This window comes from Callospermophilus lateralis, chromosome 3 (genome assembly GCF_048772815.1).
Source record: "Callospermophilus lateralis isolate mCalLat2 chromosome 3, mCalLat2.hap1, whole genome shotgun sequence".
Classification (NCBI taxonomy): Eukaryota; Metazoa; Chordata; class Mammalia; order Rodentia; family Sciuridae; genus Callospermophilus; species Callospermophilus lateralis.
Window position 1 is genome coordinate 115,859,193 of NC_135307.1, and position 16,027 is coordinate 115,875,219.

The 16,027-nt window shown below is 37.6% G+C and overlaps 1 protein-coding gene across 7 annotated transcripts in view; it reads left to right on the forward strand.

Annotated features, from left to right (window-relative positions):
• The first annotated feature begins 480 nt into the window (after positions 1–480).
• Neo1 (neogenin 1) overlaps positions 481–16,027 on the forward strand; it is a 233,109-nt gene continuing 217,562 nt past the window's right edge. For all 7 annotated transcript variants that reach the window (XM_076851062.2, XM_076851066.2, XM_076851063.2 and 4 more), the window contains exon 1: positions 481–916. In XM_076851062.2, coding sequence (XP_076707177.1) covers positions 784–916 — 133 coding nt within the window. In that variant the 5' untranslated portion in view covers positions 481–783. The remainder of the gene's footprint in view (positions 917–16,027) is intronic.

Genomic DNA, 16,027 nt, shown 5'->3' on the forward strand with positions numbered 1-16,027 from the left:
CCTATATAGAGGCCCCGCGACCAGGCTAAGCAGAGGTGTGCGTCCGCTCCGGCCTCCCAGACCAGCCTGGGCTCCGAGCTCCTCTCGCCTGCAGGTCTCTGTACACCGAGGCGTCCGGGGAGGTGAGGGGGAATTACTCCCCCGAGCTAGGAGTCCGAGGCGGGAGCGCACGGGCGGGAGGAGGAGGATTGGCTTCTCCGGGGTTTCCCTGACGCCAGCAGCAGCGCCCGGCGCGCGCACCCCGTGCCCGTCCACGGCTCCGGGGAGAAGGGGGAGGGGAGCGGGCCCGCCGCCTGCCCTCGCGCCGCCGCCGCCACGGCCCGCGAGGCGGCAGCCGGGATTGGAGCTGGCGGGCGGCGCGCAGCGCCAGGCGGTGCAGAAGAGGGAGGCGCGCGTGCGCGTGTGCGCGCCCCGGGCCCCCGCCCCCCACCCCCGCCGCCCGCGGTCTCCGCCCCCCTCGCGCTGGTGTGTGGAGCCGGAGTCGGCGGCGGGTGGCGGCGCCTGGAACCCGGAGACCTAGCCACCCCCCGGCCCCGGAATGTACTGACTCCCCTCTCTGCTCTCCTCCCCTCCCCGCCCCCCTGCAGGAGGGAGGCGCCCCCGAGTCTCCCCTCCCGCTAGAGGGGCCGCGCGGGCCGGGCCGGGCCGTGCTGGAGCAGCGGCGGCTGCGGCCGCGGGAACCGAGCCTGCAGTGAGGGACCGGCTGAGGCGCGCGGGAGGAAAGGAGGCGAGCGCTCCGCGGCGCTGTCGCCGCCGCGGCGGCTGCTCACTCTCGGGGAAGAGATGGCGGCGGAGCGGGGAGCCCGGCGACTCTTCAGTACCTCCTCCCTCTGGCTCTACTGCCTGCTGCTGCTGTTCGGGCGCCCGGCGCCGGGCGCTGCGGCCGCCAGGAGCGGCTCCCCGCCGCAGTCCGCAGGTAAGCGGAGGCGCGGGCCTGGGGCGCGAGGTGGGGGCAGGGGCGCGGCACCGGCTCCTGTGGCGGCGGCGGCTGCGGTGTTTTTTGTTTAGGATCCAGGAGGAAACGTGCAGGAACTTCTTTGCCTCGGCTCCAGTGGCCGAAAAGAAAGGGGATCTTGCGTGGCGAGAGTGGTCTAAGCGGGAGGGGCCGCCTCCGGAGCCAGGTCTGGGGCTCCGGGGGTCTAGTTCTGCGCTTTGTACGGGAGGCAGGTTCACTCCTCTCCTCTCACCCCTCCCCCAGGCTCATCCCACTTGTAAGAGTGGGACATTCTTGTGCTCGCACAGGCACCAGTAGAGGCCACTACACACCTCATTAAATAAACAATCGTACGGCCAATTCATTAATTTTCAGGAAAGCAAGAGCGGGGCGGGGGCTTGAATCCCCCTGAATCCCTGGCCAAGGATTTCCCAGCTTCTGCAGCCCCAGAGAAGCGCGGGGCCAGTCTCGGGAGACTCCTCGCGCAGGGATTAGAGACCGAGTCTGCGGAAGAGAGGGGGTGTCAGGGGCACATATGCATCCTCAATGACCAGTGGTGTTGACTTAACCATGAGGACGCTTTGGAGAGTGTCTCCAAGTGACTATCATTTTCGTGTTTCCGTTATAAAATGCCTCTTTCCTGGGGATTACAACTGTATTTACAGCCTGTTAACCTGGGGAATTGTGCAAGCATCGGATTTTAAGTACTTGTACATTGTTTTCAAGTGACAATATATAAATATATTGAACCTCAAAAGTCATTTTCAGTTTCATTTTTGCATATCATGGATTACTGGAATCACCTGGATTCCTATTTATTTAAGGGTGGGCAGTTAATAAATGCAGCTTTCGGGTATAGCTGAGGAGTGGGATACACTCAGCAGTTGAAGGATAAAATAGCATGTAATCTGTTAAAATTGTTTGACCAGGGTGGTATACCATAAAACTTGACAAAACTTTCACTTACTTTCATGAGATATGAAAATTTTACATTCAGAAGTCATCTGATTAAGCACAATGGCAACTTAAAATTACTAAACCAGTACTTGTTTCCACCTGATTTATATGAAATATATTTAAAGTCACTTCTCAATGTAACTTGACTGATAAACTTTTCATTTCCTTGCAAAGCACATGTTGGTCTGTCTCTCTCTCTGACTTTGGCCAGCGTTAAAGAACAGCTTTTAGTCTTAAGTACCAGTAGGTATTATCTAAACAAGTACAAACAAGTGCTAATGTCACATTAGTATCATTGATGTCATCATGTGCACTTGTACATTCAGCCTGTACAAGTTTAGGTCACACTTTTCAGTCCTGAAATATAGGTAATTGATCCATACTTTCCTTTCCTGGGGATGGTCAAGAGAAATGCAGCTGCCTTGGAAAACAAGTTTCTCTTATTCTTGTTTAATTTTATATGTAATTTTGCATATAAATCATGTGTGTTTGAGGTAATAGGTGGAATCTGTTTAAAGTTTTGTTAGTAATTTTGTAAATAAATGAGTGCTGGTAAGTTTATTAGGTTAATAGAAATAATGTAAACAGCCTCTTTGGAAATGATCTTAACATCTGTTTTGACATTAATTCAATCAGTAGGTTTTTATTTTGCACTGATGAGGTGCAAGGCATGTGTTCTCTGTCTTCATGGAGCTTACAGTCTGATGTGTAATAGGAAAGATAGCTGATCAACTACTAATTATATAATTAAGCAATTGTGATAAGCACTACAAAGGAGAATAGGTTTTGAGAAAGTGGATGCTGGATGACTTACCTAGTTTGTGTCAGGATGTCTCAGAGGTGAGACAGAGGTAATGGGGTAGAGGTGGAGAGGCTCACAACTAATTAAATGTGAGGATGAGTTTACAACACAGGTCTTCTGATTCTCTGTCCAGAGTGTTTTCATTATACCACTCTGCCTCATTTCAAAAGTCAAAGGAATAACTGCAATGATGGGGGATTGGTCAGCTTTGTCATGAGCTGTGGAAAAGATCAAGGGAATGGAGAACTGAGCAGCTGGAACAAGCTGTCAGTAAGTAAGATGTCGTTTGTCAGTGCTTTTATTTATTTATTATTTTTGTAGGGTGGTAGACTCAGAAGTCTTTTTGTAGGAGTGGTAGGAGAGTGGAAATATTCAATTGTAAAAGGAGAAAAAACAGATTTGGGACCACTGGATAAACAATGTTTTTACATCTTTGGGTAAACATATGAACAGTAAAAAGCATATGAGCCATGAGGTGGTGGGAAAAGAAGTAAAGAATGGAAAAGCTGATGGTAGAAAATGGTCAGCAGTGATAGAAGTTGGAAATTAGAAGGCCTCACAAATGGGCTTTAGGAGGAAGGACCTACTGAAGAGATTTGTATGGATCTTGGGGAAGATGACTTGACAGAGCACTTTGTGAATTCCAGGTCTTCTCATTCTGAGTGGACATCCTTCATTCAGGACCCTGTAGCTTCTGAGCCATTTTTTTTTATGATAAGATTCATTATCTCACAAGGTAGACCATTCCTGTTTTGAAAAACTTCATTAGAAGATTTTGCTTTTTTGGGCTGGTGTTGTGGCTCAGCGGTAGAGCACTTACCTAGCAAGTGTGAGGCCCTGGATTTGATCCTCAGCAACACATAAAAATAAATAAAATAAAAGTATCAAAAAAAAAAGATATTGCTTTTTACTGTTCATTTAATATAGTGTTTTTTTTCCTTCATTCTGCTTGAATTTTTTTCCTTTCCTCTGCCTTTATCAGAATCAGCCCATTACTTGGTTCATTTTTCATTGATTCTTCATTTGTTTTTCAAGTTTTTCTTTCATCCATTTATTAATTCTTGGTATCTAAAGTTTGTCTCATTCTGTGTATTCTCTCCATGTCTTCAGTTGCTACCTGTAACCTGGTGTCTCTCCTAGTCCACTTTTCACATGCTACTTGGCACTTTCATTGAATAGATAGGTACCTTGCATAATTCAGAAGTCCTGCTGGAATGAGCTGTCTGGAATATTTTTTAAACGTATCACTCTTCTACTTAAAATCTCTTAGTGTTCCATAACTTGAGTATTAGTCTAACCCTTGGCATGGAGATTTTGAAGACCTTTGTGTTCTCTACTACCATGCTTGCAGCCCTAATTTAAAGCCTCTTGTCACCCATAATATGTACCTTGTGTTCCACCACTTCAGATTAATTGCAGAGCTTTATGTCTGCATGCCTTTGTACATGCTGTTCTTTCTTCCTGCTAAAGGCACTTCCCATCTTGTCCACTTCTGAAACCCATTTCATCAGTGACCTTTCTTTACCAACCCCTTCTCTCAGAGTTAATAGTTATCATTCTGTGTTCCCATAGCTTTCTGAGTCCTTTTTGTGTCATGTTACTTATTTTCTTATCTCCTCTGCTAGCTGTAACCTCCTGAGGGTTGGCAATTGTCTTATTCACGTTTGTATCCCCACCCCTAGCTGAAGCATTTGGCACAGAGTAGATAACCAATGAATGTTTGTTGAATGAATGTTGAATTGCCGTGTGTATTTCTGTATGTTTTGGGTACTGGGGATTGAACTGTGGGGCACTTGGCTACTGAGCCACATCCCCAGCCCTGTTTTGTATTTTATTTAGAGACAGGATGTCACTGACTTGCTTAGCTTCTTGCTTTTGCTGAGACTAGCTTTGAACTCTTGATCCTCCTGCCTCAGCCTCCTGAACTGCTGGAAATTGCCTTTGTTTTTAATCCCCAGGGCCATACAGCACAAATTTGATTCCTTTATATGATACCTTCAGTCTCTAATGATAGAATTCATATATTCTGTATGCAGTGTACCTATGTATGTCCTGTCCCCTCCTCCTTTTTAAGTTGATCATCCTTAATTTCTTCAGCCACTCTTCACTGGGATCACTGGATAAACAATGTTTTTACATCTTTGGGTAAACATATGGCCTGTGGAGGTGGAAGAAAAAGTAAAGAGTGGAAAAGCTGATAGCCTTCTGACTCCAAGTGAGCTTGGTCATCCTCCTAGATATGCTGCCATTTTAGCACTTATTCATTTTTGTCATCTTTGGAAAGGTCATTGATTTTTGTTGCGTCCTCTGTTTAAAAAAAAAGCACTAATGCCCTGTTCTGCCTGTTAGGATGGGGTAAAACAGGGATCAAAGATTTTTAGGATGCATGCTCAAAAGAGATAAGAAATATGACTGTTCTTAGTAAACTGTCGGAAATTAATATGTGATATGGGATAGTGAATAAAGGACTTGTGTATGGAGGCAGAGAATTTGGGGGTATGACTCATAGTTCTTAACTTCACATATATATTTGTAAGTTGGGGGCTATAGGCAGGCTAGAATAATACCTACATAACTGGATTGTCAGAAAAATTAAGTGTAAAACATTATAAATAGTAAATTATGTAGAATGGTTTTAATGTTTTTGAACTTTAAAAATATGCTATAATTCTATTAAATTATTGAAAGTATAGCTTTTTTTTTTTCTCTGTTGTCTTACTTGATCATTGTTGTTTTCTGCCTTCTGAGTTTTCTCTATACCAGGAAAATTTTGGCAGTAACGTTAATAAATCTCGTTATTGGGAGCTTTTTCTTTTCTTTAATTATTTTATATATTTTATTTTTTTAGTTGTAGATGGCCTCAATATCTTTCTTTCTTTCTTTCTTTTTTTTTTTTAATGTGGTGCTGAGGATTGAACCCAGTGCCTCATGCATGCTAGGTAAGCTCTCTACCACTGAACCACAACCCCAGCCCCTATTGGGAGCTCTTTCTAATGATCTTTTTTCTAGATACTTTACTTGATTATTGACTTTAATGTGATTGGGAGGTATATACCATGACATTGGTAAGTGTTTTGGCTTTTGGGTATATTTTAATTTCTTGATATCCATAACAGGAGAACAGGTAGAGGACATGACTGTAGGTAAGATCATATTAACCAGAGAGCTAAGTGAGGTGAAGATGAAAAGTTTTGTTAAGCTTTAAAAAAATTAACTTTGTCAGGGAATGCAATCAAGAAAAAGATGATTTTAAAATAAGGCCAAATTTTGGATTCATTTACAGTGAGGAATTTTTTGATTTAAAAATTTTGGAACAAGAGACCAAAAAAATTATTCAGACCCATTGGCCCAGTTTTGGTGTCTTTTCTTACCAATTGCTGTCTGTATGACTTACCTTTTTACATTGTAATCATGGTATATGCACAATTTTAGGTGTTTTCCCTTAACATTGTAACATTTTTCTTTATTGCCATATTATCTTTAAATCATTTCATTTTAAAAACTTATTTTAAAAATACTTGTTTTCAAATGATATAAAGTAAAATTTATCACATCTACCAGCAGATTCCATTTTAACTCACAAATAACCACTCAATACTTTCCCCTTCTGCATTTCCATAGGTGTGTATAGTTTTTTTTTTTTTTTTTTTTAATACATAAGTAGAATCATACTCCCTATTGTTTCTCTCTCTGTCTCTCTTTTTTTTGGTAGTGAGGATTGAACCCAGGGGCCCTTTACCACTGAACTATATCCCCAGACCTTTTCTTTTTCTTTTTTTATTTTGAGACAGTGTTTTCCTAAATTGCTGAGGGTCTCACCAAGTTGCTGAGGCTGGCCTCAAACTGGTGAACTCTCTGCTTCAACCTCTGCTTCACTGGGATTACAGTCATGTGCCACTATACCCAGCTGACTATTGTTTATCAACTTTGCACTTAACAGTGTTTTGGAGATCTTTCTATACCACTGCATATAGGTTTTTCTTAACCATTATTTAAAGTGTCAGTATAATATTCCAGGGACTAAATGTAATATTAATATTGGCTAATAAAATGGGCACTCTGCCAAACTCTTTTACATTTATTTAATTTTTTTATACAACCCTATGAAGAAGATGGTTATGACACCACACCACCCCTATTCTGTAGATGAGAAAACTGATTTTCAAACTTTAATTGCCTTGCTAAAGGTCTCAAAGCTGTCATTGGAAAAGTTGGCATTTGAATCCAGGTATTTCTAACTCAAAATCCTGTGTTCCAAATTTTTTCTTTTTTAATTTGTTCTAATTAGTTATATATGACAGCAGAATGCATTTCAATTCATAGTACACAAATAGAGCACAATTTTTCATTTCTCTGGTTGTACATGAAGTAGAGTCACACCATTTGTGGCATCATACATGTACCTAGGGTAATGATGTCCATCTCATTCCATCATATTTCCTATCCCCATTCCCCCTCCCTTCCCTTTGCCCTATCCAAAGTTCCTCCATTCATCCCATTGCCCCCTGCCCCCCCAACTCACCATTGTGGATCAACATTCACTTATCAGAGAAAACATTTGGCCTTTAGTTTTTTGGAATACAGAAAGCCTGTGTTCTTATGTATTCTCTTCTTACAGATATTGAAGATTTTCTCTTGATTTTGCTGTGATAAAGAATTCTTTTCTGTATGTGGCCTTTTCCCTCTATTTGGATTCCCACATACAAGATTATTGATGAAAAGAAATTTTTTGTGTGTATATGGGTGGTCAAGGTTCCATTTATTGTGGAAGAGGAATGATAACATGAAGAATAAAACCATTAACTAATACTTTTGCAATTTTTCCAATGTATTTTCACCTTAAATTATGAACTCTGAATACTTAAGGCCACTATTTTAAAATGCGGTCCCATAGCTTGTCTGTTTCATTTGTTAAAGGAAGGATAGAGCTAATTAGTAGGTAATTCAAAGGTCCCTTCTTCACCTAAGTTTCTCTTACACTGAATCCTGCAAAATTGAGTAGTATATTTATCTCAACTAAATTACTTCTGTTCAATTCTTGTGTTTGAACACTGGTAATTTCTGGTGTTGGATGCAAGAATTAGCTTTTGTCATTCCCTGAAACTCTGGTTACTACACATCTTTCTCCCCCCACAGACCCTACCCCTCCATAAAAGTAGAATATGATTGGGAAAATGTTTTACATTGCTTGTAAATTATTATATATGTCTTTATTTTATATATGTAAAAATAGCTTCAGAGCTGAATTCGTGAAGTATAAGTTTAGCATTAATTGAGAAGTTCTTAAAATTTTTTTTTAGTTGTAATGGACACAATACCTGTTTTTAAAATTTATTTATTTTTTTTAGTTGTAGATGGACACAATACCTTTATTTTGTTTATTTATTTTTATGTGGTGCTGAGGATTGAACCCAGTGCCTCATTTGTGTGAGGGAAGCGCTCTGCCACTGAGCCATAATCCCAGATCCCTTTATTTTATTTATATATTTTTATGTGGTACTGAGGATTCAACCCAGTGCCTCACACATGCTAGGCAAGTGCTTTACCACTGAGCCACAACCCCAGCCCAGTTGAGAAGTTTTAAATTACAGTATTACCAGAAATATTAGATGCTTACTCTCAGGCTTGGAAACAGTATAAAGTAAATTGGTTACAGAGCTGATTGAAATGAGCAGGTTTTGTTTCTCTTTTTGACTCTTATGTAAAAGAGGGCAGAGAGGTACAGTGGTTTTATATATTTTATTTTATTGAAATCAGTACTCTAATTCTTCTTGATAAGGACTTTGCAGTTGGGTAGTCTGAAAATCAGATTGAGTTTGCTTTTCTTTTTTAAAAAGACCATTAGAAATGTTTTAAAAATGATTTTGTAGCAAGAATTTTAAATGTAAAATTTCAGTTGGTTCTTCTATAGCCAAAGCTAAAGATTTAAATAATTTTGACCAGGTGAAAACATATCTTTGCAAAAAAACATTTTGCACAAAGCTATGCACTGTGAATATAGATACCAAGATAATTGGATGTGTTTTCTGCCCTCAGAAAGCCTTTGCTTTAAAGGCAAGATAAATTAGGTAATAGGTAACTTGATTTGGAGTGAAATGCCATTACTGTTATGGGCAGAAAGCATACTCCGTATTCATTGTATCACTGTTGATCACGCATTAATACTGCTTTCTCTCATAATTCTGGTTCTGTATCTTTAGAGTAGTCCTAACTTGGTTTTATGAAACCAGTAGACTAGAGTTCTCAAGAGGGAGTTATTTTTCATTTCCTCTAAGTGATTACTAGAATGTTTGTCTATTCAAGGATTCTCATAATGGAGCCACCTGGGTATAGCTACTCCCATATCTTCTAGAAATATGGAGATTGATTTGATTGTACTGATTTTCAGGATTTATTATTGGTCAGTAATAGCCAATAAAATGTACTAAGAAGTCCTGACCAGAGAGTGACTTTTAAAAATGATACTACATAGAAAGTGAATACAGAACTCTTTTTTTCCCCCTGCTACAGAATAAATAAGTTAAAAAAAAAAAAATGAACCAACTTGTACCTTTACATATGAGGTCTGGTTAAGATAATGACATTATAATGTACAAATTTGGGGTAGAATAACATTATAAATTTAATATATCATTTTTAGTTAATAACATAGCTTTAAATATAACAACTAAAATCTAAGGATCTTTCTGGTTAATTCTTGAAAGCTTTTGAAGTTTGAGGTGGGGCTATTTTAAATTTATATGGTGTTGCATATTCAAGAAATTGTGTGCAGAAATTCTTAGGGTAATAATCCCCTTTATTAATAGCACCTCACCTAGAACTCACATATTTCCAACTACAGCTGAAGACTGGGGAATAAGAGAAATAATTTTCCATCTATGCATCAAAGCAAATAAATTTCTCAAGAGTCCCAAAGGTCCTGTTCTTAGCGTATCTTTAATTCATATGCTGCTCTAACAAACAGATAATCCAATTTCTAAGCCCATAGGTGATGAGAACTGAGTAGAAGGACTGTCTTGGGAATGTCCCCCAACAACAGAGATTTTGACATTTGCAAGGAAGGAGACTTAAAATAAACCTAAGAATACAAGGATCGTCCTATAAACAGAAATAATTGTCTCACCTAGATTGAGGAAACTTCCTTTTCCTCTCCATTATTGTTAATGGATATTGCCCACATCTGGCCTTTCCTTATACTCTCTTATATTACACATATGCTTGCTGTCTGGTAGATACATCCTTCCAAAGAAATCTCTGGAGTCTTACCTCACTTCAAATTAGTTTAGGTCCAGTTATTGCTGGAGGTGAGAGGAAAGGAAAAGTGAAAAAGAGGGGAGGGGAGGAGACTAGGCCTAGTTGCTTCTTTACTGGTGTCTAACCCTCTGGCCATGGCATTTATCTTCATTAACAGCATTGCTAAACCTGATTGCTAAAATATGTATGTGAATTTTTAAGTTTTGGGTAAAGTTAATTGTTAATTTGACTCTTAAAATTTTAAAAACCATACTAAATTTTCAAGTAATATATAAAATAAAACATATCATACACTCCAGCCCTGTCCCTAGAAGTAATCACTTTTAAATATTGTGGACTTCTATATGTGTAACTAAATACTTAAACAGATACATATATCACATATAAAAAATAACAGGTTTTATTATGCTGTGCGTATTGTTTTTCAGTTTGTTTTAGGACCTCTTTTCATGTGAGTATGTATAAGTTTATCATAGTTGTTTTGATATCCATAAGATATTTTATTTTATTCATTTATCGTAAACTGTTTGACAAGTTCTCTTTGATGCTTCAAAATTTTGCAAGCATGATGCAGTGAACTCACTTTTATAAATGTCTTCATATCTGTGTGCAAGTATGCCATCAAATAATTTTGCAAATGTGGAAATTGTAAATAAAGTAGCAGGGCACATATTAAAAATTCAGGTAGTTATTTACACATTATTTGCCAAAAAGCTGACTTATACCCATTATAACAGCAAATGAGGGAGTGCCGCTTTCCCCATACCCTTGCCAGCACATCAGTTATGTTTTGAGTCTTTGCCAATTTGGTAGAAGAAAAAAGTACATCTCCTTGAATTTTATATTTTAAAATTATCTATGGAGTTGAGCATCTTTTCAGATTTTATTGGTTTATATTATTTTTGAGACTTGCCTATGTCTTCTGTTCATATTTCTATATCTTCTCAAATAAATAGTTCATTTATAAACATAACTTGTAAAACTTCCATGGCTGTTTGTGGGTTTTTTCCTTTTTCTTTTTTTGTGTGTGTGTGTTGCTAGGGATTGGACCCAGGGACTTGCACATGCTAGGCAAGTGCTCTACCACTGAGATACATTCTCAGACGATTTAAAGTATTATTATTATTTTAAATTTTGAGTCAGGATCTAATGAAGTTCCCAACTTGCTATCCTCTTGTAGTTGGGAGTATAGTTGTGTGCCACCATGTCTGGTTATGGTTTTTAACTTAATGATTAGCAAGCAGAGTAATTGAGTCAGTCTTCTTATCTGACTTTTGGTAACTACTCTTCTTTTTTTTTAGTTGTAGTTGGATGCAGTATCTTTCTTTTATTTATTAATTTTTATATGGTGCTGAGGATCGAACCCAGTGCTCACGCATGCGAGGCAAGCGTTCTACCACTGAGCGATAACCCCAGCCCTAACCACTGTTCTTGTTTAGCTTTAATACTCTTCGAGTTGGAAGAAAAAAATTAAATATTTTATTCAGTAATTTGAATAACAAATAAGAATTGAAATATTACCTCTTTTAAGACTGGATGAACAATTTTGGTTTAGAGTAATGAAGTTCAGTTAATCAAACACCTAAATGCACCGCTTTCAGAAAAGAGTATCATAATTCTTTGGGACCCTAAGTTGGTTCTCCACAGAGTGAATTGTTATTAAAGAGTGAGCCTGACCCGTTCCTAGTCTCTGGCCTCCTGTCTTGTCCTGGGATCTCTTCCTCTCCTGCTTCCACAATGATTCCATCCACCATGGTGTGATGCAGTAAGGAGGCCCTTGCCAAATCTGGCATCATGCTGTTTGGATTTTCAACCTCTAAAACTGTGAGCTAAATAAACCTTTTCTTTTTACATTATCTAGGCTGAAGTATTTTGTTATGGTAATAACAATAGACTACAACCAAGGGATAGAATATGATTTTCTGACAAGATATGGTGGCCTGTGATGCCAAAAGAACATTTCTATAAAGGTAATAAAGAGATAAACATTTCTGTAAAGGCTCAGATGAGAGGTATAGACTAGAAATGTAGGTTCAGGAATTATCAAGTGCAGGTAATAACAGTTCAAGTCATGAGAATAGATCACACCACTTAAAAAGTAAAAACCTGTGGCAAATAGACATACATCCAGTAGTTGGGTTCCCAAAGGAAGGAAATGTCCTATTTGCAGAAGATATCACTAGTAAAGCTAGGTAATTATCTAGAATAAGAAATTATATAAAATTATATAACAAGTTTATTTTATTTAAATTATATAAAGTGATATAAAGTGATAAAGTTTATTTTGCCTGTGGAGAACTTATTGAGAAACTGTATGTAGGAATAACTGGGAGAGTGTTGTTGGTTCTATAGTGCTTGGCATGGCCCTGGGGTAGAGTGCTAAGCAGGGAGAGTAAAGGCCTACAAAGACAATTCCAAATAGTTCTTTACTTTAAATGACATTTATAATAGCATACTACCCACCTTATTGGGTTGAGATAAACAGTGAATGAGTTAATATGTGTTTATGCTTACAGCAGAGCCTATATTATCTTATTCATTTAACATAAACTGTTGTCATTCTTGTTGTTTTGTTATGTACTAGACATGAAATTAGATAATGCTTATGTAATTTCACTTATGTTTTTATCTGATGGCTATGTATAATTAGGTCGCTAAATGAGTAAGTTTATGGTAGAAGAATAGGATTTGTTTGGTTTGGGATATTCAACTAAATTTCTGATAATTCCATCAGGTTTTAGAGCCTTGAATAGATTTTTCTTTTTTAAAGATGGGCAAGTTTTCTTTTTTTTGATGTGTACATACATGTGTATTTGGTTAAAAGGATAAAATGAAAGAAGGATATGAGGCAGAGTAAAGGCAGAAGCAACAAAATGTTCTTGATCATTAAATCATTTCTTGAAAGGTTTGTTTTTATACTGAAGTTTTATCATTATGTAATGGAGAGGTGATTATTAGATGATGAAATCATAGCCAGATAATCTTTAAAAAATAATCTGATTATAGAAGTTGGAGGTAGTACTTGCTCCAATTTTTAATGCCTGACAATTAACCTTACCATTATGAACTTGCTTTTTAGGACTTCATTCATTTCCCATTAGATGTTGTGGTTATCTTTTATGAAACATTGATTTCGCTGGAGTTTATTCAAAGCCACAGAAGTAAGCTTTAGGATAGTGTGTATTTGGGAAGTTCTGGGGAGTTAATGTTTACCTCTTTCTGAAGAAATCTTTGTTTAAAAAAATATTTGTGGAAGCTTTATGGAAAAGTGGACTTCTTTCTTCAGTGAAATTTTGGGGTAAGAAGTATCATAGACAACATTGTGATACTAACTTGGCAGTTAGTTATACTTTGTTCAGGTTTTTAGATTTAAATTCCATGTGTAACATTTTTTTTCCCTTTTAGAACTTACTAATAGTACTACCCTTGCATTTGATGTTCATAATGTTAATGTCTGCTAGGTACTAGGTACCTGCATTTAAAAACAAAAAGCTGTATAATTGTTGATTGTGTGTGTGTGTGTGTATGTGTGTGTATGTGTGATTTGAGATTTAGAAATTCCAGGAGGATATGAGTAGGTGGGAGTTTATTATTGATTTTGTTTTAACCTTTTATAGAGCAGTTGCATTTTAGTTGGGCATTATCTTTAAATTCAAGTAATTTGCAAATTGCATATTGTCATAATTCTCCTTTAATGTACCTTAGGAAAACCCCAACTTGGCGGGGGGGAGCTAGTATTTTATTTCTGAATAAGATAGGCAAAGATGCTTTTTCCTTTGGTGTTGGAATAGATAATTTCTTTTGCTGACTACCAAATGAAAACTTGTACATATATTCTATAAAATTTTTCTTTCTTTCTTTCTTCCTTTTTTTTTTTTTTAGCACTAGGATTGCAGTGTGGTAAGATGCTCATACTAAAAGAGGCACATTGGAGCTGAGTTCAACTAGAATAACTAGTTATATCTGCTATTTCATGCTCGTACTGAATGGCAGGAAATGGCTTGTTTTCTTTTGATCATTTCATTCTCTTGTATGGTGAATTATTTTCACATCAAATGTGGGTATGATGTGGCTTCTCTGAACTTGATGTACTTTTGATCTGAATACAAAAATCTATTTCAGGGTAGGAAAATTTTCTTATTATCTACTTTGTTATTTGTTTCTGGAATTGCAAAGGTAAGTATGTAGTCTTCATGGCATTTTATTTTTTCCTTTTTATTGTGTCAATTTTTGCTTTTTTATATTTTGGGACTATGTTACTAGATACATACAAATTTAGAATAGTCATCTTCCTAGTGAATGATTGGTTATTATTATTAGAAATTCTTTTTACCTTGAAGTCTAATTTTTCTTATATTAATGCAATTCAACTGTATTTTGGTTAGTGTTTAAATATTAGTTTTTTTTCCCCAGCCTTTTGATAGTCTTATATTTGAGCTTTTTTTTTTTTTTGTAGCATGTAGTTAGGATTTTTCTTTTCAGTTTGAAAATTTTATCTTTATCTATCTAAAGCGCATCTATTTAATGTCATAGCTGATATATTGGCTTTAACTATTTCATTTCTGTATTTACTGTTATTTGCCATGTCTATTCCGTGTTAATTTTTCTCACTTTTCTTACTTCTTGTGATTATTTTCAGTTATCCATTTTTTTTTTTTGCTCTCTTTTAGCTTACCAGTTATAATTTCTTTCACTGTTCATTTAGTGGTTCTTAAATGCATCTTTGACTTACACTTGTATCATTTCTTGGACAATGCTAGACTTTTATAACTATTTGTCCTTTTCTTTCAGTTTTTATATTACTGTTGCATACTTTAGTTCTCTTTGTATTTAGGATCAGTGAATCATTATTTTATAAGTTGTTATTTACTTAGATTTACCCACATACTTTCTCAGCTGCTCTTCATTTCTTTCGCTGAGCTTCCATTTGAAACCATTTCCTTCTGCTTGGAGAATATCACTTAGTAATTAGATCTGCTTTTTGTCTGTCTCAAAACATCTATTTTTCACCTTCAGTTCTTAATTCTTCCCCCAGTGAGGGGTTGGCTATAGAATTTTAGGTAGACAGTTTTTTTCCCCCCCAGTCCTTTAAGTATGTTGTTTCATTGTTTGCTGAACTTCATGTTTTCTGGGGACAGTCAGGCATAGGTCCTGTTTTTCCTCTTTTTGGGTAATGTGCTTATCCTCTCCCTTTAGCCACTTTTAAGATTGTTTTTTTTTTTTTTTTTGTTCTGATTGTCAGAAATTTAACTATGATATATCTAGTTGTGGTTTTCCTTGTGTTGATCTGCTTGTTGAGCTAGTATCTATACAATGATTACTTCTGTCAAATTTGAAATGTTTTTTGCCTTCTCATTGAATATTTCTCTGTCTCATTGGAATTCAGCTCACTTAGGTTTCTTTTTTAGAGGGGAGGAGAGGTATTGAACTCAGGGGCACATCCTCAGTGCTTCTTGCATTTTATTTAGAGACAGGGTCTCACAGAGTTGCTTAGCACCTCACTTTTGCTGAGGCTGGCTTTGAATTCATGATTTTCCTGCCTCATCCTCCTGAGTAGCTGGGATTACAGGCATGTGCCATCCTGCCAGGCAACAGCAGTTTCTTAATGACTTTGTACATTCTAATCAGAGACAGCAGTCTGTTTATTGAGTTTTAAATTTTATTTTGGGCTTGGGATTATGGCTCAGTGATAGAGTGCTCGCCTTGCACATGCAAGCCCCTGGGTTTGATCCTCAGCACCACATAAAAATAAATAAAATAAAAAGTTATTAAAAATTAAAAAAAATTCATTTGTTCAATTTTTCAGTCCCATAATTCCAGTCTTTTTTTTTTTTTTTAATAGTTTCTAGGCTTCTCCTTAAGTTCTCTATCTTGTGTTTTTATTCTTCAGTTCACTCCATCATATGTTATGTCCTCCAATTTCTAGGGTGTTCTGTTTTTGCATGTGCTTGTTTATTTGTGATTGAGTGCCTGGTATTGTGTATGGAAAATTATAGAGATCATTTAGATAATGGCGTCTTCTCTCAGAAACAGTTTACCTTTGCTTCTGGTAGGTTGTTATGCTTGAGGTACTAATAATC